The following is a 19,670-nucleotide window of genomic DNA, read 5'->3' as shown; positions in this document are numbered from 1 at the left end:
GTGTGGACTCGTGGGCCATGTCAGACAGCCTGGCTGTAGGTTGGTGATGTGGCAGGAGTAAGACTGGAAGACGGGGGACAAATACACCTATGCAGGAGGCAGGGGTGGCCCTGTGGGTGCAGGGTAAGGGGCTTGTGTCAGTGTGGCCATGCACCGCAGAGCAGCTGCAGCTGGTGCGGCACAGATAGGCTGGCCAGGGAGAGTTCGGCCTGGGGAGGCCAGCCAGCCAGCCAGCCCATCCTCGGCCTGCTCCCTGTCCATGCTGGGACTATGGGGCCACACAAATAGCCGTGGTGGTGGGGAGGCTACCAAAGGGCTTCCTGTCCCCAGCCCTTCACCATCTTCTGCTGCTGCCCATATCCAGGCCCCTGATTCAGACCCACCTCTGAGAAACAGACCATCCAGCTGAGGGCAGGTTGATGACAGCTCCTTCAGCTCTGGACTCGTCCTGACTGGACGGAGCCATATTCCGGGGATGGATTGCCTTCCTCCCAGCACCGCCTCAGCTGTTACCAGATTGCGGGCCTGCGGAGTGCCCGGCTCATTAACATGGGAGCCCACAAAACATCTCTGGATCAAGGGTCACCTTTATGGTGAAGGAGGCACACTGGTGAGCACAGGCCCCCGGGGCCCAAGCATGCACACACCGTGCCAACTGCAGGGGGCCTGCTGGAGCTGAGCCATATAGGGCAGGGCATGGCCTTCACTGTGGACACCCCAAGGTACGCTTCCTCTAGTAAGTAGGAGGCACAGGAACCAGGGTGGAGCAGGGGGTGGTCCCGCCTCATCACAGTCGGACACCCACGTGGGGGATGTCTGCTTCCCTCTTGCACCTTTCGGCTCCATCAGCCCCGATGTCCTGCTTCCCAGAAGCAAGATGCCTCCACCCAGGGACGAACAGGGCTCTTTAAGGCAATGCTGTCTGTTCACTCTGGGCTCCTTTTAGCAAGATCTAAGCAGAGAGAGCAGCCACCACACTGGCCAGAGTGACGGGGCACAATGGGAGTGACGGTGAAATGCTGCTGCTCATGGGGATGGGGGTATTGGACCCACAGGTGACCTCTCTGTACTGCCAGGTCCAGTTTAATGTAAGTGAGAAAATTATGAACATTGGCCTGATAAAGTATTGTAACCAGGGACTCAGACCTCTGAGTGCTACGGGTCTGGATCACCCACTGGTGCGCCTTGTGGAGTGGTGTGAATGCTGGAGGAGTCCTGGGGGGCCAGAGCAGGTGGTAGAGGTGTGAGGCGATGGGGTCAGACTTGGGATCCCCCACCGCAAGGGGACAAAATTCACCCCGGAAGCCACCTCTCATTCATGTCCCAGCAGTTATAGCCCACTCACACCCAGGAGAAGCTGTGGCGAGGCAGAATAATCCAGCGTGAGAAGCTGGTGCGAGGGGTGCCCTGTGCCGGGGCTGCTGTGTGCACCAGATGCGGTGGGCTCCTCCACACCTGCCTGCCGCACATGTGCTCCAGCTGGTGCTCCCCCTGCAGCCCCCTCTGGAGGGCGGCCCTGGGCGCCTGCACCACGTTTTGTGGAGGTGCTTGTGAACGTGTCCCCTCTCCTGTTTGCACTAGTTTTTGCCATTAGATACATTACTCAGATATCTGGTGGGTCTCTGCTCTCTGGTTATATTTAAGAGTGGCTAACTTTCTTGTCTGGAAATTTAGTCCCAGCATAAGGAGAACCATAGAGACCTTGGACTTAGGGTTCAGGTGCCACCGTGAAGGTGCCACTACAGACCCGCCAAGAGGGTTCCCCTAAGGAGCAGTCAGATGCAGTCCTTTTCTCTCACTTGTCTCCCAGATGTGGGCACTCAGGAGATGAGAGTCATGGGATTGGGAGAAACTGGCCCAACATAAAAGATTTATGTGCTGACAGTTAGTGTCTCCCCACAAAACGCCTGCCAGGTCATCCTACATGCCCCCCAAATTGGCAAACCCTGCCTTGGCATGAAATATCCCAACTTAAGGCACCACTCTTAAATATAACCAGAGAGCAGAGACCCACCAGATATATGAGGAATGTATCTAATGGCAAAAACTAGTGCAAACAGGAGAAAGGACTCATTTAAATGTATAATTATATTTCATATTTTAATTCATATGAAATTATAATTCATGTTTTCAGAGAGTTCAGGGAGATGTTTGCTAGTTAGGCCATATGAACTGTCATGGACACACTGGTTATTTACAGTCAGCATCTATGCTGAGTGGGCTGTAATTTTTTGGCCAATTCCCTACTATTCCAGTCACCAAGGATTTTGAATATTACTGCTCTTTGCATACTAAAAAAGAAAAGAAACTTTTAAAGAACAAATAGGATGCACACAGTAAAAAATTACTCATCACGCCAAGACCCAGAACAATTACAATGTGGATGCAAATGAAGACAGCCAACAGATAACAACACGAACGTGATTCAGGTGCTTGAATTACCTGGCAGACGCGCAGAGCAGCCAGCATAGCAAATGTTTCAGCAAAAAATATGAACACTCTTGGAACGAATGAAAAGAAACCTCAGCATAGAAATAGAAGACATAAAAAAGAGTAAAATGGAAATTATAGAACTGAAAAATACAAGTGCCAAAACTGAAGATTCATTGGTCAATCTGAATAGTGGATTGGAGACAGAATCGGTAAACTTAATGACACCTTATAGAAATTACCTATCTGAACAACAGAGAGAAGATAGACTGGAAGTAAAGGCTCAGACTCAGGAATCTATAGAACAATAGCAGAAGATCTAACATCTGTCAGCAGAGTTCCAGAAGCAGAGGAGAAAGACTGTGGGGCTAAGAGCATAGTCTTATTTATTTTTTAAAATTGAGGTATAAGTAACATGTAACATACTAGTTTCAGGTGTACAATGTAATTTTATTTGCATTGATTGTGAAATGATCACCACCGTAAGTCTAGTTAACATCCATCACCACACAGTTACATTTTTTTTTCTTATGAGAACTTTAAGATCTACTCTCTTAGCAACTTCCAAATATATCACATGGTATTATTGACTTAGTCACCATGCTCTTTGTTATATCCCAGGACCTATTTGTTTTATAACTGGAAGTTTGTACCTTTTGACCACCTTCACCCACTTTGCCCACCCCTACTCCTGGCCTCTGGCAGCAGCCAGTCTATTCTCTGTATCTGTGAGCTGTTTTGTATTTCACATATAACTGAGATCATATGGTATTTGCCTTTCTCTGACTTATTTCACTTAACATAATGTCCTCAAGGTCTATTCATGTTGTCACAAATAGCAGGATTTCCTTTTTTATGGCTAATATTCTATTGTGTATTATACCATGTTTTCTTTAACCATTCATCCATTGATGGACCCTTAGGCTGCTTCCATGTCTTGGCTATTGTAAATAATACTGCAGTGGACATAGGGAGGAAGATACTTTTCTTGAGTTAATGGTTTTGCTTCTTTCAGATAAATGGCATTGCTGGAGCATATGGTAGTTCTGTTTTTATTTTCTGAGGAGCCTCTATACTGTGTGCATAGTGGCCGCACCAATTTACATTCCCACGGGCGGTGCACAAGGAGTTCCTATTTCTCCACATTCTCTCATTATTTCTTGTCTCATAGCCATTCTGACAGATGTGAGGTGATACCTCATTATGGGTTTGATTTGCATCTCCCTAATGATTAGTCATGTTGAACGCCTTTTCATGTACCTGTTGGCCATCTGTATTATTAATTATTAATGCTATTGAGTTATATTAGTTCTCTGTATATTTTGGATATTAACCCCTTGGCAGATATGTGATTTGCAAATATTTTCTCCCATTGGGTAGGCTGCCTTTTCAGGTTGCTAATGGCATCCTTTGCTTTGCAGAAGCTTTCTAGTGGGATGTGGTCCTTCGTGTCTATTTTTGCTTATGTGGCTTTTGTTTTTGGTGTCATATCCAAAGATTGTCAAGACAAATGCCAAGGACATCTTACTGCTTATGTTTTCTTCTAGGAGTTTTATTGTTTCAGGTCTTAAGTTCAAGTCTGTAATCCATTTTGAGTTGACTTTTCTGTTAGGGGTAAGATAGTGGTCCAATTCTCTCAACACCATTTATTGAAAATAATGTCCTTTCCCCCATAATATATACTTGGCTCCTTTGTCAAAAATTGATTCACCATATATGCATTGGGTTTATTTGGGGGCTCACTATTCTGTTCCATTGATCAATGTGTCTGCTTTTATGCCAGTACTGTACTGTTTTGATTACTATAGCTTTGAAATACAATTTCAAATCTGGAAGTACGATTCCTCCAGCTTTGTTCCCCTTTCTTAAGATTGCTTTGGCTATTTGAAGTCTTTTATGTTTTGATACACATTTTAGGATTTGTTCTATTTCTGTGAAAAATGCCATTGGAATTTTGATAGGGGTTGTATTGAATATGTAGACTGCCTTGGATAATAAGAATATTTTAACAATATTAATTCTTCTACTCTATGAGCAATGAATATCTTTCCATTTATTTGTGCCTTCATGTTCCTTCATCAGTGTCTTACAGTTCTCAGTGTACAGATCTTTCACCCGCTTGGTTGAATTTATTCCTAGGTATTCTATTCTTTTTGATGCAGTTGTAAATAGGATTATTTTCTTAATTACTCTTTCTGATAGTTCATTATTAGCATATAGAAACACAATAGATTTTTGTGTAATAATGATTTTGTATCCTGCAACTTTACTGAATTTGTTTATTCTAACAGTTTTTTGGTGGGGTTGTCAGGGTTTTCTATATGTGATGTCATCTGCATATAGTGACCATTTTATTTCTTCCTTTCTGATTTGGACACATTTTATTTCTATTTCTTGCCTAATTGCTCTGGCTAGGACTTCCAGTAGTGTGTTGAATAAAAGTGGCTGGAGTGGTTGTCTTATTCCTGATGTTAGAGGAAAAGCTGTGAGCTTTTCACTGTTGACTATGGTGTTTGCTGTGGTCTTGTCATAATAGATGGCCTTTATTATGTTGAGGTATGCTCCCTATATATACACTTTGTTGAGAGGGCTTTTTCTTATCATAAATGGATGAATTTTGTCAAATGCTTTTCCTGCATCTATCAAAATGATCATATAAATTTTATCCTTCATTTTGTCAACCTGGTATATCACATTGATTGATTTGCAGATGTTGAACCATCCTTGCACCCCTGAAATAAATCCCTCTTGATCATGGTGTATGATCCTTTTAATGTATTGTTGAGTTCAGTTGGATAATATTTTGGTGAGGTTTTTTGCATCTATGTTAATCAGGAATACTGGCCTGTAATTTTCTTCTCTTGTGGTGTCCTTAAATGGTATCAGGGTAATGCTGGCCTCATGAAATGAGTCTTGGAGTGTTTCCTACTCTTCTGTATTTTTGGAAGAGTTTGAGAAGAATTAGTATTGATTCTTCTTTAAATGTTTGGTAGAATTCACAAGTGAAGCCATCTGGTCCTTTTTGTTTATTGGGAGGTTTGATTACTGATTCAATCTCCTTACTAGTAATTGGTCTGTCAGATTTCCTATTTCTTCATGATTCAGTCATGGTAGGTTGTATGTTTCTAGGAATTTATTTTTTTCCTAAGTTACCCACTTTCTTGGTCTATAATTGTTTATAGTAGTTTTGTGATCCTTTGTATTTCTGTGGTATCTGTTGTAGCATCTCTTTCATTTCTGATTTTATTTGAGTCCCCCTTTTTTTCTTGGTGAGTCTAGCTAGAGGCTTACCAATTTCATTTATCTTTTTTTTTAATTGGCTCTTAGTTTCATTGATCTTTTCTATTGCCTTGTAGTCCCTATTTCATTTACTTCTCCTCTAATTTTTGTTATACTTAAAAAAGAAAGAATGACCTAGGTATAAATCTAACAAAAAATATACAAAATCTGTATGCTGCAAATTACAAAATGCTGATCAAAAAAGAGAATATTCAAATAGTGAGACATACTATGTTCATGGATTGGAAGATTCAACATAATAATGATGTCAGTTCTTCCTTAATTTATCTATAGTTTAATCATGATTCCTAGTAAAACACCAATTAGATGTTTTGTAGATAAAGAAAAAGAAGAATGAAATGGGAGTAGTCATTGTACCCAATGTAAATATTTACTGTGTAGCTGCTACAATCAAGACAGTTTGGTACCAGTGGAAAGGTAAACACATATATCAACAGAACAGGATAGAGACCCAGGAGAACCACACAAGTACAACTGTTGAATTTTTGCAAAGGGGCAAAAGCCATTCAATGGAACTAGTGAAGTCTTTTCAACAAATAGTATGAGAGTGATTGAACATCCATAAGCAAAAAACAAAACAAAAACCTTTGACTGAAGCCTCACATCTTATACCAAAATTAATTCAAAATAGGCTATGGGTTTACATAGACTATAAGTCTTCTAAAAGAAAACATTGAAGAATATCTTCAGGACCAGGCAAAGGGTTCTTAAATATGACACCCAAAGCATAATCTATAATAAAAAAGTAATAAACTAGACTTCAACGAAATTTAAAACTTTTGCATCATGGAAAGACTGTTCAGAGGAGCAAAAGACAAGTTACAGGCTATCAAAACTCAACAGTAAAAACAAACAAGACATGCAGAAAATGGGTAAAAGATGAAATATTTCATGAAAGAAGAGATACTGATGGCAAAAAAGCACATGAAAAAGATGTTCAACAACATCAGACACTGGGGAAATATAAATTAAAACCACAATGAGATACTGCTATACACTTTTAGGATAACTAAAATAAAAACCAGTGATAGCACCAAATGTTAGTGAGGATGTGGAATGGTCATATCTTGGGACATCCCTGGGCAGCTCCTTACACTTACCACACAGCCCAGCAATGGCCCTCCTAAGTGCTCATCCCGGAGAAATGAAAACTTGAGTTCACACGAAAACCTGCATGAGGATTTTCATAGCAGCTTTATTTGTCGTAGCCCCAAATGGAAAACAGCCCACATGTCCATCACAGGGGAATGGCCAAACAAGCCATGGCTCATTATCTGTACAATGGCAAATTACTCAGCAATAAAGAGGAACATACTGCTGGTACACACAGCAACTTGGGTGGGTCTCAAGGGTCTGTGTTTACTGAAAGAACCAATATCGAAAGGTTACACAGTGTATGATTCCATTTATATAACATTCTCAAAATGACAGAGATGAGCAGATTAGTGGTGCCGGAGGTCAGGGATGGAGTGGGGGGCAGGAGGGACATCCTGGTGGTAGACTGGTTCTGTACCTTGATTGTGGTGGCAATCACACAAATCTATATACATGGGATAGATCTGCAAAGACCACACACACACACACACACATACACACACACACACGAGGGCATGTGGCAGCCGGTGACGGCCACATAGGCTCTGTAGTCTAATTAACAGGATTGTACCAATGGACAGAACAACTCATGGTTTTCAGGACACACTACTGCTATATGAGTTACCCTTGGGGAAGCTGGGGACTCTATGTACTATTTTTGTGACTTCCTGTGACCCTATACTTACTTCAAATTTTAAAAATTAAAAATAAACCTCCCAGAAAGTAGAATAAAAAGGCAGTGCAAAGGAGGAGAGATGGTGAGGCCAGAGGCAAGCTCCCACCTTCCCCCAGCACCTGTGACCTTCTGTGGATGGTGCTCCCTCCCGGGCAGGGGGAGCAACCGTGCACGGTGCCGGCCAAGACCACCCGCCCTCCAGCCGTGACTCATCCTCTCACTCAAACACCGTCCAGCCCCCCGCCCCGCCTGCCCTCGCGTCATCAGTGTCTTCTCTGCTACCAGATCCTAAAGCACAGGGTATGTCTCCGTCTTGGTAGCACACGTGGGACCCACGGGGGGGGATTAGGGGCTCTAGAGCGCTTGGAGCTGTCACGCAGAGTAAGCAGACTGGGCGTGTGGGAGGCACTGCCTTGCTTACAGAGCCAGGGCAGGACAGAGACCAAAGTGCCCCCCATGTTTGTCCGGTGGTGAGATTGACTGATTTCTCATTTCTTCTCTATGGTTAACTTTTCTAAAGTTTATGTAATGAAAGGATTACTTTTGCCATGGGAAAAAAATCAATCCAAGTCACGTAAGTGCCATCAGTGGCCGCCGCAGCCCCACGCTGTCTTCATGCTTGCTCGGTGGACCCTCAGAGCCTGGCTCGCCCACCTCCCTGCATCCAGCAGCGCCCGCCCCACCATACCCAGGCTGCACCTGCCTCCCCGGGCTGGAGGAGCTCTGGGGGGCCTCGGTCCTGCCATTCCCTCTGGGTAGAGGTCCCTTGCCCAACTGCCCTCCCCATCTCTGCCTTGCCAACTCCTGTTTGTCCTTCAAGGTCTCCAGTGATGAAGTCCCCCACTCTGCAGGGGAGGTGACGGCCACCTCACCGGCCTCCCCTGGCGCCTTGTCAGCATGCGTCGGATTGTCCGGTCAGTGGCAGCCTCTCCCATAGCCCCCAGGCCTCTCTGGCTCGGCCCCAGACCTTGGCAGCAAGCTGCTCGGCACATCCTCTGCAGGCCACGGGCTGGTAGGGACCTCATCCCTGGGCCTTCTGCCTCCTGGGCCATTCACCTGCTGGGGCCGCAGGAGAGGGAGGGCCAGGGACGGGGCCTGTGGTGGCATCCTGCTGGAAGCTCTCTGACAGTCCCCTCATCCCAGCTTGCCTGTTGCTGTCCCTGTTGGTCCCCTTCACTATCTGGAAATGGTGCCTTGTAGGCCACCCCCCCCTTGAATTACTCTATTTGGAGAGTCACCTCTTTCCTGTTGGGACTGTGACTGACTCCCCCTCAAGGGAGGAGGACGTGTTTCATCCATGCCTCTGGCCTGCCTGCCGCACACCTGTGCTCTGTAATTGCATGCTGGGTGGCTGAGCGGACTTGAGGAACACGTATTGGGTTTCCTGCTCTGAGCTCCGCAGTCTGGCCTGAGGGAGGCTGCAGCCCTAATTCTTCACCCCTCCCTGGGCCATGCCCTTCACCACATGCTGCTGGGGTGGGGTGGCCCATCTCACCCCTTGACTTTGAGCTCAGCCGTGTGACTCACTCCAGCCATCAACCGTTAGTCAGTGTGGCCACAGGGGCTCACCCTCCACCATCGCCAGGAGAGCTGGCTTGTTGGAGGGCAGGGGACATGGGGAGCGCAGCGGGGGCAGTAGCGCATCCACGGCTGTTAGGCAGCATTCCTTGCTGACAGAACTGGCACAGAACCTCCAGCGCACAGGCGGCCTCTGGCCCCACAGGCCCCACGAGCTCTCGGTGACCCAGTGCATGGCAGTGGCAGGTGTCAGCATCCGCGTGCTGTGCCAGGGCAGGCCGGCGGGGCCTGGGTCCGAGCCTCACCTCACAGAAGCCAGGCACCAATTCCCACCGCAGGCAGGGCTCCACACAGACCCTGGTCCTGCACTTGCAGCTCAGCTGAACCCTCAGAACGCAGACCTTCTTGGACTTCACCCTCCTCACCGCGGTTTCCTTATCCAGGCCACACACCATCTCTCCCAGAGAGCCTGCCAGGTTCTCCTTGGGCAGGCCGCCCTCCCTGGGTCTCCTGGCCCACCACCCTGAGCTGGCCTGTGAGGCCCGCAGGGGCTGGGGCAGGTGGGACCCCTCTCTGGGCACCAGTACTGTTCAGTGCAGAGCCCTGCAAATAGTAGGTGCCGAGTACATGCATCCTCTACTTGGGTTGGCTCCACCATGGCCTCCTTCAAGCAAGGGCTCAGGACGCAGGGCCTGGGTCCCAAGGCTGGTGTGGCGTCAGGCAGTTAGGGTGCCTCTGAAGGGCCCCAGTGTTCCCGGGTCCGGGCTCCTGGAATGGACATTCTTGGCTGCCCAGGACCCACACCCTCCCTCCTTGGGGCCCTCTTCAGTCCTGGCCTCTGCCTCCACATCCCTGCTTGGTGGCAGCGTGAGCTGGCCTGTCTGGGGTTAGGCAGCTCCTCTACCCTGAGCGTGTCCTCTGATCCCCTACAATAGCCAACTTCATCTCCTTAGACATAGGGAGCTGCAGGCCGAGAGGCCTGGCCCAGCTCTGTCCCAGGGTCAGGACTGTCACCATGTGTACTGTGCGACCTCGGGCAACACAGGCCCCTCTCTGGGCCTCCACACCAGGCCCTGCCTCCTCTCCCTGCCCCCACTGCCCTGGGCCTGGCCTTGTGGGCCCACTTACAGCCTCTGCAGGCCCCCTAGAGCCATCGTCCCGGGACCCCATGGCGGAGGGTGAGCCACCTGGAGTGGGGAAGCCTGGGGCCTCTTGGGCCAAGCAGAGAGGGGCCAGCCATGCAGCACCGTCAGAAGGCCCTGCTCTGGAGAGGCTGTCGAGGGGCCAGTCTGAGCCCCCCAGGTCATGTGCATGTGAAGACCTTGCTCACCAGGACCTTAATGGGGCCAGCCAAGCAGAGGTCAGGGTGAGGTGGGCGTGTGCAGGAGGGTGATGGCCCCACCCACGCCGCCCCGTGGGCTTCCTCCCTGTCTCAGAGAGGCACCCAGGACTGGAAACAGCTACTGAGGAGGGCTGACTTTCTGTCGTGGGGGTGTGAGCAGAGCCTGTGCTAACCCCCCACCCCCACCGCCTCCCAGCCCTGCTGTCGCACCTGGGGGCCACGCCCATCCCTGCCACCCACCAGCCCCCAGAGCTTCCCTCACTCTGCTCCCAGCTTTGGCGCCTCCTGGGCCCCCACTGCCCCTTGGGTCCAGTTCTAGACATGCAGGCTGGGAATGAGCTTGCCCCAGATGGAGGCGTGGGCACGGGGCTCCAGGAAGGACAGGAGAGGGCCAGCCCAGCCAGGGATCGGGGCAACGGAGGACCTGGGGGCAGAGGGGTGGGGGCAGGTGCAGGGCTGATGGGGCACGAGGGCAGCATGAGGGCCTGGGAGCCAGGAGCACTCAGCCAGCCACAGAGGGGCTTCCTCTGGGCTGGGTGCTGGGATGCCATCTTCCCTGGGGAGTTTGAACAGTGCTTCACACATGCACTCCAGCCACATGCTCATTCTAAATTTGGGGCTGCACCAAGGTGGACAAGATGCCCCTGGAGGGGTCTGGCTCAAGCCCAGCATCCCCAGGGGTCCTGGCCATTGCAGGGGCACCCCAACATGCCCTGAAGCTCACCCACAAACCCACAGCACCCACACTCACCTTGCCACCCCTGGCCGCCCTCAGGCCCGCTCCAGCCCCTCAGCTCCCAGGTCTGGCCCTGTGCACAGCACCTGGGCCCCATATACCCCCTCATGCCCACAGCCCATGTCGGCTGTCCCTGACTCCCCTGACTCTCAGGTGCTCTGCCAGTGGCCATTCAAGGTCATGCCTGCCCCCCTGGGAAGAGAGCTCAGTAGTGACCCACCTGGAACCCAGGCCCCATCCCCAAACCAGCCATAAAAGAACCACCAATTATTTCCCTAATTCCCACAGTAAAAACCCAGTACAAACAAGTATTTGGGTTTTTTTCCTTTGCAGAATTTTTTTTTTTTAGTAAACTTAGTTCTTTTCTCTCTCTCATTTTACAGCGAACATTGCAAATATAGAAATATTCTTCTGTACAATAGGACGACAGCCGTGTGCAGTGGGGGCAGGGCGGGAGCACTTCCACCTCGCCCCTCCAGGCCACCCCATTGGCCACAGGCACAGCCCTCCCCTGAGTCCTGCAGGGCTCCAGGACAGCCCCGGATGCCTGCATCCGCTCTGCCCCTCTCTGGTGGCCTCCCGAGGTGGCAGTGAAGAGACAGACTGAATAACGTCCACAGAGAACCACAGACAGAGGAGATCATGCAAGCAGGCGGCCATGCAGGCCGTGCTCCCCATGTCTGGTGTTTCATATCTTGTTAAGAGAGCTTTTATTTATTTATTTTTAAAAACGGAAGAAAAGAGAAAGGAAAATAGAGGCAGAAGAATCAAACGAAGAGAGAGAATGAAAAAATCTCCCATCCCCCATCCCACCCCTAAGACACAGTTTTCCGAAGTTCCTTGTGTGTGTGTGTGTGTGTGCACGCACAGTGAGTGTGGGCAGCCGCTCACACCTGTGAGACCACCAGGGCCGGGCAGGCATTCGGCCACCTGTGTCTGCTGTCAGCACCTCCTCCCCACTTTCTCTGCAGGCCCCCAGGCGTCAGCGATGGCTGCTGTTGAGTGTGAGTGTGTGTGTGTAAGTCTCTGGGTTACAAACAGCTGCAGTGGCTCAGGTCCTTTTTGGTCCAGTGGGCATCACGAGTTTCGGGGGCGGCACCAGGTGGTGGGCTCAGGATTTGTGCTGGGCAGACACACCCTTCCAGTAGTCCAGGATGTCGTGCAGATCCTCATCTTTGGCAAACTGCACCTTTTTGCGCAGGGCATGGCCAGCCGCCATGAACTCCTCGTCTTCCTTGTGCCGCCGGCGGCTCAGTCCGAGACGCCCCCAGATGCTCTGGGGGGCCCTGCAGGTGTGCTCGGGGCTGGAGGAGTAGCTCAGGTTATGGTACTGCGGAGACAGCTGTGCGTAGGCCAGGTCGCGGGGTCGCGGCCGGGTCAGTGGCTCCAGGATGGATGCCTTGCGGCCGCCTGGGCCCTCCTGGGGTGGGGGTGCGGGGGACACGGAGGGTGCAGTGGGGTGGGATCCGGGGTACGAGTGCCGGTGCTGGCGGCCCTTCTCGGCCTCGGCCCGCAGCACGGTGGCCGCGGGTGTCACAGTGAGGATGGCACCGGCCGCGGGTGAGCTCTTCTCGATGTACTGGGCCTCGGCAGTCGCAGCCTTGTGCATACTGGCGGCTTCAGCATGGAAGGCCCGCGGGCTGCGCACAGAGCCGCCAGATGAGGTGCTGGCATGTATGGGCCCCGCAGCTGCCTCCACGCTGTGGTGCCGTGGCAGGCCATGGCCGAAGGGGTCCTGGTACACAGGCGCTAGGAAACCGTGCTTGCCTGCCAGCGGGTCAGCCAGCAGCACCAGCGGCGGCTCAGCCACCGACACGGCCCCCTGCTTGCCACCCTGGAAAGAGGCGGACTCAGACTTGAGCGCATCAATGCAGTTGTTGATGATCTGGTTGACCTTGTCCACCTCCTTGGCGATGGTGGAGATCTCAGCCACGGAGCTTTGGCTGCTGGGGCCCGGCCGGCCTGGCTCACAGTCCCTGCGCTCTGCCTGCTCGCCCGTGTGTACCTCCATGTAGCTGCCCTTGCCGGCCTGGGGCGTCTCGCAGCTCTCCACCAGCTTGTACTGCTCCATCTCGCTGGCGGCCACCGGCAGGTATGGGATGCGGGGTGCGGCCTCAGGGCCCAGCAGTGGACCCTGGGACAGTGGGGCCAGGCTGGGCGCCTCCAACTCGGGCCCGTACTTGAGCTCGATGATGGTCTTCTTGAGACTGCCGGCTGACGCTGCCGAGGCTGCCTTCTTGTGCTTCTCTTCCTGGCGCCGCCGTCTGCGCAAGCAGTAGTAGACGGCACCAAGCACCAGCACCATGCCGAACAGGCAGCCCAGGATCGTCATGATGTAGTGGGTGGCCGTGGAGGGGCTGGGCACGGGCCCGGGCGGGCTGGGAGGCTTGGGCAGGCAGATGGTGAGGCAAGTGTGGTTGTGGTGCAGCCCGGAGCTGGTGGAGACCACACAGTAGGTATAGTTGGTGAGTGCATACAGGTTGGTCAGGCGGATCTCCTCCTGGGCCTTGGTCAGCCTGGAGACAGTGGATGACTTGCTGTTGTTGAAGTGCTCCAGTGTGTACATGCGGTTGAACGGGCTGGGTAGCTGCACCATGATAGTAGCCGAGTTCTGCGTCAGTTGCTTGACCTTCATGAGGGGACGGGCCTCGGCCTGGGAGGCCAGCGTGGGCAGGGCTACCAGCGGTGTGGTGCCATCGCCAGAGAAGCACTCATCATCAGTGCAGGGGGCCTCACTGGGCTCAGGTGGCAGGGGTGGGGGTGGCGAGCGGCCCGGCTGCAGATGGCCTGGCCCCGGGAGGGGCTCGGCCGCATGGGAGCCATCGGTGCACACAGACTGCAGCTTGCTGAGGATGCTGCGGTGGCCATGGCGGCCCTGGCCCAGGAGGAAGTAGCCGGAGTAGAGCGGCGGCGACTCGCACTGCATGCGGTCGTGGGTCTGCGTGGTGTTGGTGAAGGCAGCTAGCCAGCGCAGAAAGCCCAGGAGCTCGCAGGAGCAGTAGAAGGGGTTGCTGTAGAGCTCGCACACAGACAGCCGGGGCAGCCCGGAGAACGTGGCACTGTGCAGCTGCTGGATGCGGTTCATGGACAGGTCCACGTTGACGATGCCGGGGCACTCCCAGAAGGCGCCGGGCGCAACCACCTCAATAAGATTGGCCTGCAGGTACAGGTACTCCAGCTTGCCCAGCCCACGCAGCACGCCCTCTGTCAGGCTCCGTAGCCGGTTGTAGCCCAGCTGCAACACCTGCAGGTTGAACTGGCCCGAGAAGGCGCCATCCTCAATGAAGCCAATCTCGTTCTTGGTGAGGTTGAGGTACGTGAGGTTGCCGAAGCGGCTGAGGGAGGCATGCTGCACGCTGCGAATGCGGTTCTCATTGAGCCGCAGGTCCACCACGCTGCTGTTGATCTGCTGCGGGATGGCCTCGTATGGTGGCTGGTTCTGGCTGCAGATGGCCAGCCACACGAAGCCCTTGTCACCCTCGATCAGCCAGCAGTCGCCCCAGGCCAGCCCGCCCACGTGCAGCAGGATGGCCGCGGCCACACATGCCCACAGTGCCCCCCACCGGCAGGCGGCCATGGGGACCATTGCTGTGGGAGACCTGCTCAGCCTTCCGGGGTGATGGGGGGCAGAAGGGGAAGCTGTGTCCTCAGGGATGTCCTGTCCCAAACCGCATGGTCGCCGGGAGGGAGCGTGTCTCCCTCACTGCCGGCCGCCTCCCGTCATCCACCCGCGTCCTGCCGAGGCCTCCTTCCCCATCGGCCTAGGCGTCCTGACAGCTCCCTGCGTCTCCAGCTCTGCCGGTCCTGCTGCAAAGCAAGAGAGGAGAGAGGCTCAGGGGACGGCACTGTGTTCCGTGGGTCCAGTGGCCGAGGTGGCCCAGCATCCACCTTGTCAGAGGAGACGCATTAGGGAGGCCCGTGGCGGGACAGGGCGATTCGAGCAGTAGGCAGCACTCGGGACGTGGCTGTGAGGTTCGTGTGTGCCTGAGGGCGGGGATGGCAGTAGGGGAGGCCCTGGCTCTGAGCTCCACCTGCCCAGGGGCCTCTTGAGGTGGACAGGACACTACCTGCTCGGCTGGCTCAGCAGCCATGGTGGCTGCAAAGAATCAGGAACCATGTGTCCTGCCTGGGCCACCTCATCAGGACCCCATTTGTTAAGTGAGGAAACAGGCCCAGAGGGGAGGCCTAAAGTTGCCAGCAGGCCAGAGACAGGGCTATGTGGCCGGAAGACAGGAATGAGGTGCCTGGAGGGGGCTCTGAGCCCTGGCCGATAGGCAAATACTTCAGCACCCTTGCCTCCTGCCTGAGGCGGCTGGGGGGAAGCCAGGTTCTGGGTCTGAGCGATCCCGCCTTGCGGGTTGGTGCATTCTGTTGCTTCTCACCCTGTGTCCCCATGTGAGCCAGCAGGGTGGGCTCTGAGGCCTTCCACCTGGCTCTGGGGACCTGGAAGGAGGGAGTGGCTCTGACAAGACCCCCAAGCCCCACAGCCTTCTAGGCTCAGCGACCTGCAGCCTGCCCTGCCTCCCCCCACCCCTGCCCAGCTCCCCCAGGATCGGCTGCCCCCTCCTGCAGGAGGACCGCCATGTGTGGGACTCACCCCTCCGCCCTCATGTTCCTCCTGCAGGGCAGATGGGTGTGAGGCCGCTAGTTAATGTTTGGATTTACAGCGGCCTCTGCACTGCTCTGTGGCCTGGCGCGCGGCCAGCCGAGTGTATTTCACTGATAGTGACTTCTGCAACTAGTCTGGGCTGAGGTGGTTTAAATTAGGGGAAAGACATAATGATGTGCAATGATCTTCCCCCTTTGGAAACTTCCTAGAAACAGTTTTGATCCGGCTGCTGGGTAACTGGCTACTTCTGATTACAGAGACATCAGATGGGGAGGGGCTGGCACGGGATACCAGGGGGCAGGGTGGGGCATGCATGGGACCTCTCCCCAGAGCACGCTGGCTTGTAATATAAACCCTACAATCCCCTGGGGCTGGGCTCACCACCACCTCCAGGCGGTGCCTGCCTGCCTCATCCACCCAGGGGACCAGGCAGCCTGTGTCCATGAGGTGACTCAGGTCACCTGGGGCCCCCATGAGGCCACAAGCCCCTGGCCTGCGTTCTGGATGCAGAGGGTGGCAGGCAGGGTATAGCGGGGCTGCACCAGCCCATCTAGGCAGTGTGGTGCCTCAGCAATTTGAGCATAATCACCTTTAATCTCTTGCTCAAAATAACTCAAAGTCAAGTTAAAGAGGATTACAGGCCCTAACCCTCATCACAGGTGGGGACTGACCAGAGGCACAGGCCCAGGGCCCCCAGGACCCTGCTGGCTCCCAGGCTGACCCAGGGGTCTGTGGGTCTGGGGACCTGAAGAACTGCATGCACACAGGGATTTGCAGGCATGTGGGGCTACATGCCTATGTGCTTGCACACATGTGCTGGGCTCTGTTATGTGTGTACAAGAGGTGTGTGCATCTTTAGCACACACCAGGGCCTACATCAGCATGTACATGTGGACACATGCCTGCAGGTGAAGGGCTTAGGCACCTCCGGAAGCTGACCTGGTAGCCTGCCCCAGTTCCCTCCTGCCCCGGAGCCCCGGGCTGGGAGAGGGTGGCCCTGGCGGCTGGCCCCACCTCCCTCAGGAAGATCTGCCTCTGCTGTGCTGGAGCCCCCATGACCTCAGCCCTGGGGGACCCACCAGGCCCCGCAGGAATAGGGATCCCCGAGTTAACCCCTCGGTGGGGGAACAGGATGCCACCCCATGGGTCTAGGAGCCCGGTGGGGCCTGACAGAAGCAGGGCCTTGGGAACAGCTGCCCAGGGAACTGGCCGAATCACCTAGAAAGGTTCTGATGGGATATGGCCCGGCCCCTAGGCCTGTCCTCAAGGCTGCCCATCCGCACAGCTAGAAATGTGGCTCATGGCTGTTGTACTGAACAGCTGGTTCTAGAACCTTCCAAAACTTGCCCATCTGAGGCCACTTTACCTGAAAGGCTTGTGGTGGCTTCTACTCCACCCCTTTACCCGTAGTGCAGCCCTCGAGGCCACTGGTGACCTGTCTCACCAGCTCCACGGGGCACACCCCGGGTCCACCCTTCTCAGCCTCTCAGCAGCATCTGGCCCAGCCCGCTTCTTCCAGGCCCACTTTCTGCCCTGGGTCTCCAAACTGCCGCCCTGGCTGCTGGCCCCACTGTTGGCCCCCTGCCTCCCCCGGCCCCTAACCGTCCCTGTGGCCAGGCTGTCCTCACCTGCGGGGGCGCCCTTTCGGGGCTCCAGCACTGCAGCCCTTCTGTGTTCCTCCCCTGCCGAGTGCTTTACGCCTCACCCCCCCACCACAGTCCTCACCCCAGAAGCCAGTGCCCCGTCCTCTCTCCTCACTCCGATGCCCGGTGTAGCAGGGAAACGTCTCCAGCCACCCTGGGACGATGCCCCCAGCAGCCCCCACTGCCCGGGAGTCCTGAAGGGCTGCAGTACCCTGCAAGCGCCGGCCCAGCTGTAACCCTCGGTGGGGCCATCACCCCGTTGGGGAGGGGCCTAAAATGGCCACGTCTCAGCACTGGGCCACAGCCACCTGCTTACCCCTCCTCTGACCTACAGAGGCTGATACACTCCTTGGGGGGAAGAACCCAGCCTGAGGGCAGAGGGCTTTCTCCCCACATACCTCCTCACCTGGCTGGGCAGACACCCCCGGCCACTGAGCTGGGCAGCACAAGGCTCACCGCCCCGCCCGGCACACACAACAGCCTGTGAAGTCATGTGACCATGACCCCACTTCTTAAAGGAAGGAGCTGAGGCCCCTGGCTGCATCACAGTGGGGTCCTGGGTCCAACCTCTGGCTCTGGTGGCACTAGTTGCATGGCCTTGGTTTGCTCATCTTTATAATGGGGTCAGTCCCAGTGAGAGCCACCAAACCCCATGGATGCAGAAAACGCTTAGACACAAGCACAGAATTGCCACATATACATACAGGCGCACACGCGGACACACACAGCGCCCTCTGGTCACCACCTGCCTTGCCTTTTAAGACCGGGCAGCAGGAGAGCCCTTTGCATCCACGTTTTAACCCATGGCCTTGCTCCTTGCATGGCAGGTGGTGTACCTGGCAGGTGTACCTGGCACTGGGCATTAGGTCCAGTGGGAAAGGCCTGAGCAGCGCCAGGGAGGCTCAGTGGAATTTGGGCCACAGAGGCCTTCCTCGATGTGCTGCTTGGGGGATGCTGGCAGGTAAGTAGGAGTTTGTTAGGCAAAAAGGGAAACACCATTCCAGGCAGAGGGGACAGGAAGCCTGTGCTCTCAGAGAACGCGCACGGGGGGGGGCGGGCATCCAGCGTGGGCAGCGGTGGGCCATGCCACTGTTGGCCCCCTGGTGGGAGCGGGGGGCAGGGCCGCTGGGCTGAGTGCCAGATGGGGCCTGGCCTGGAGGCAGTAGCTTCCCTCCCTGGGCCCTGGCTGCGTTGCACTGTGCCAATGCTTGCTGGGACTGACCCCTCCTCCCTCTCCGTTCAGTGACAGCAGGAGAGGCTGAGGCCAGGATCCAAGCCTGAGCCAGAGGTTTCTTAGTTCCTCCTCCAGGCCTCAGTTTCCCTCCAGTGACACCATGGGTTGAGCCAGGCACCCCTGAGGGCTCTGTTTTGAGGTGTCCAGGGCCCCATGTCTCCCAGGCCAGAGCCGTCCGTGAAATCTCTTGACCAGCAACACGCGTGTGCACACTCAGCTCTCCTTGACGTCTCCTGACCGCACCGCCCCCCACTGCAGAGAGCACCTGTTGCCCAGGGGACAATGGGGACAGTGCGTGTGAGGCTGTCACATCAACTCTGCAGCCTGCTGCTAATGAAATAAATACGGTTGTTCCAGGCTTTTAAACTTCTTATGAGGGGATTTGCATAACGCCACAGCCCTGCTGGGACAGGAATGCATCTGCCTGAAAATACCCTGGGTCTCCTCAACGCTCGCCGCCAGCGGCAGAGGCCAGGCTGGTATGGGGGCTGTGCTGACCCAGGTGACTCAGGGCCTCCAGAGGGAAATGTGGGCCGAGGGCCAGGCACGTGGGAGGCGGGGAGGTGGGTGGGAAGTTACAGATCGATACCTTTACCATTCCAGTGTTTTGCCCATAGATCAAGTTTACTGCTAGCGTCTGCCTGCTTGTGCAGCTGGGCTCTGCCGCAAAGCCCTCAGGGCCCTGCCAGGCAGGGCACGGGGGGCTGGGTCTCAAGGTGGATGACCCCGACCTGCCATGGCAGGGGCGGGGACCACCTGCCTGATGGGAGCACAAACCATCTCGGGCTTTAGATTCCCAGGCTGAGATGAGAATGTTGGCTCTGCCACGCTCTGGCTGTGTAACACTGGGCAAGTCACTTAACCTCTCTGAGCCTGTTTCCTCCTGTCCAGTGGAGATGATGGTGGCCACTCCCCCAGAGCACAGAGATGGGGAAGATGTGGCCCGGTTATCTGAGGCTTCAGCATGCCTCCTGGCACAATGTGCGCTGTGAACATGCTCCCCTCCTCCTGCTGTCTCAGGTAGGCAGGGGAGGGTGGGGTGCAATTCCAGGAGGACCCAAGGCACATGGACCCAGGAGGCTGGTGG

At 54.4% G+C, this 19,670-nt stretch overlaps 2 protein-coding genes across 6 annotated transcripts in view; one reads left to right on the top strand and one right to left on the bottom strand.

Annotated features, from left to right (window-relative positions):
* ELFN1 (extracellular leucine rich repeat and fibronectin type III domain containing 1) overlaps window positions 1-19,670 on the bottom strand; it is a 79,399-nt gene that overhangs the window by 4,213 nt on the left and 55,516 nt on the right. For 3 of the 5 annotated variants that reach the window (XM_037008461.2, XM_017642589.3, XM_073214936.1), the window contains exon 2: window positions 3,795-14,904. The exons of 1 other annotated variant lie outside the window; for it this stretch is intronic. In XM_037008461.2, coding sequence (XP_036864356.2) covers window positions 12,209-14,683 — 2,475 coding nt within the window. In that variant the 5' untranslated portion in view covers window positions 14,684-14,904 and the 3' untranslated portion in view covers window positions 3,795-12,208. Of the gene's footprint in view, window positions 1-3,794; window positions 14,905-19,670 lie in introns of those variants that run through there. One more of the 5 variants, XM_073214935.1, reaches the window with a different exon arrangement.
* Window positions 1-19,670, top strand: part of MAD1L1 (mitotic arrest deficient 1 like 1) — a 418,618-nt gene that overhangs the window by 387,351 nt on the left and 11,597 nt on the right. The window lies entirely within an intron of this gene.

The sequence above is a fragment of the Manis javanica genome, chromosome 10, assembly GCF_040802235.1.
Source record: "Manis javanica isolate MJ-LG chromosome 10, MJ_LKY, whole genome shotgun sequence".
Classification (NCBI taxonomy): domain Eukaryota; kingdom Metazoa; phylum Chordata; class Mammalia; order Pholidota; family Manidae; genus Manis; species Manis javanica.
Note: the sequence above shows the minus strand (reverse complement) of the source record. Positions and strands in the feature narration are given on the sequence as shown.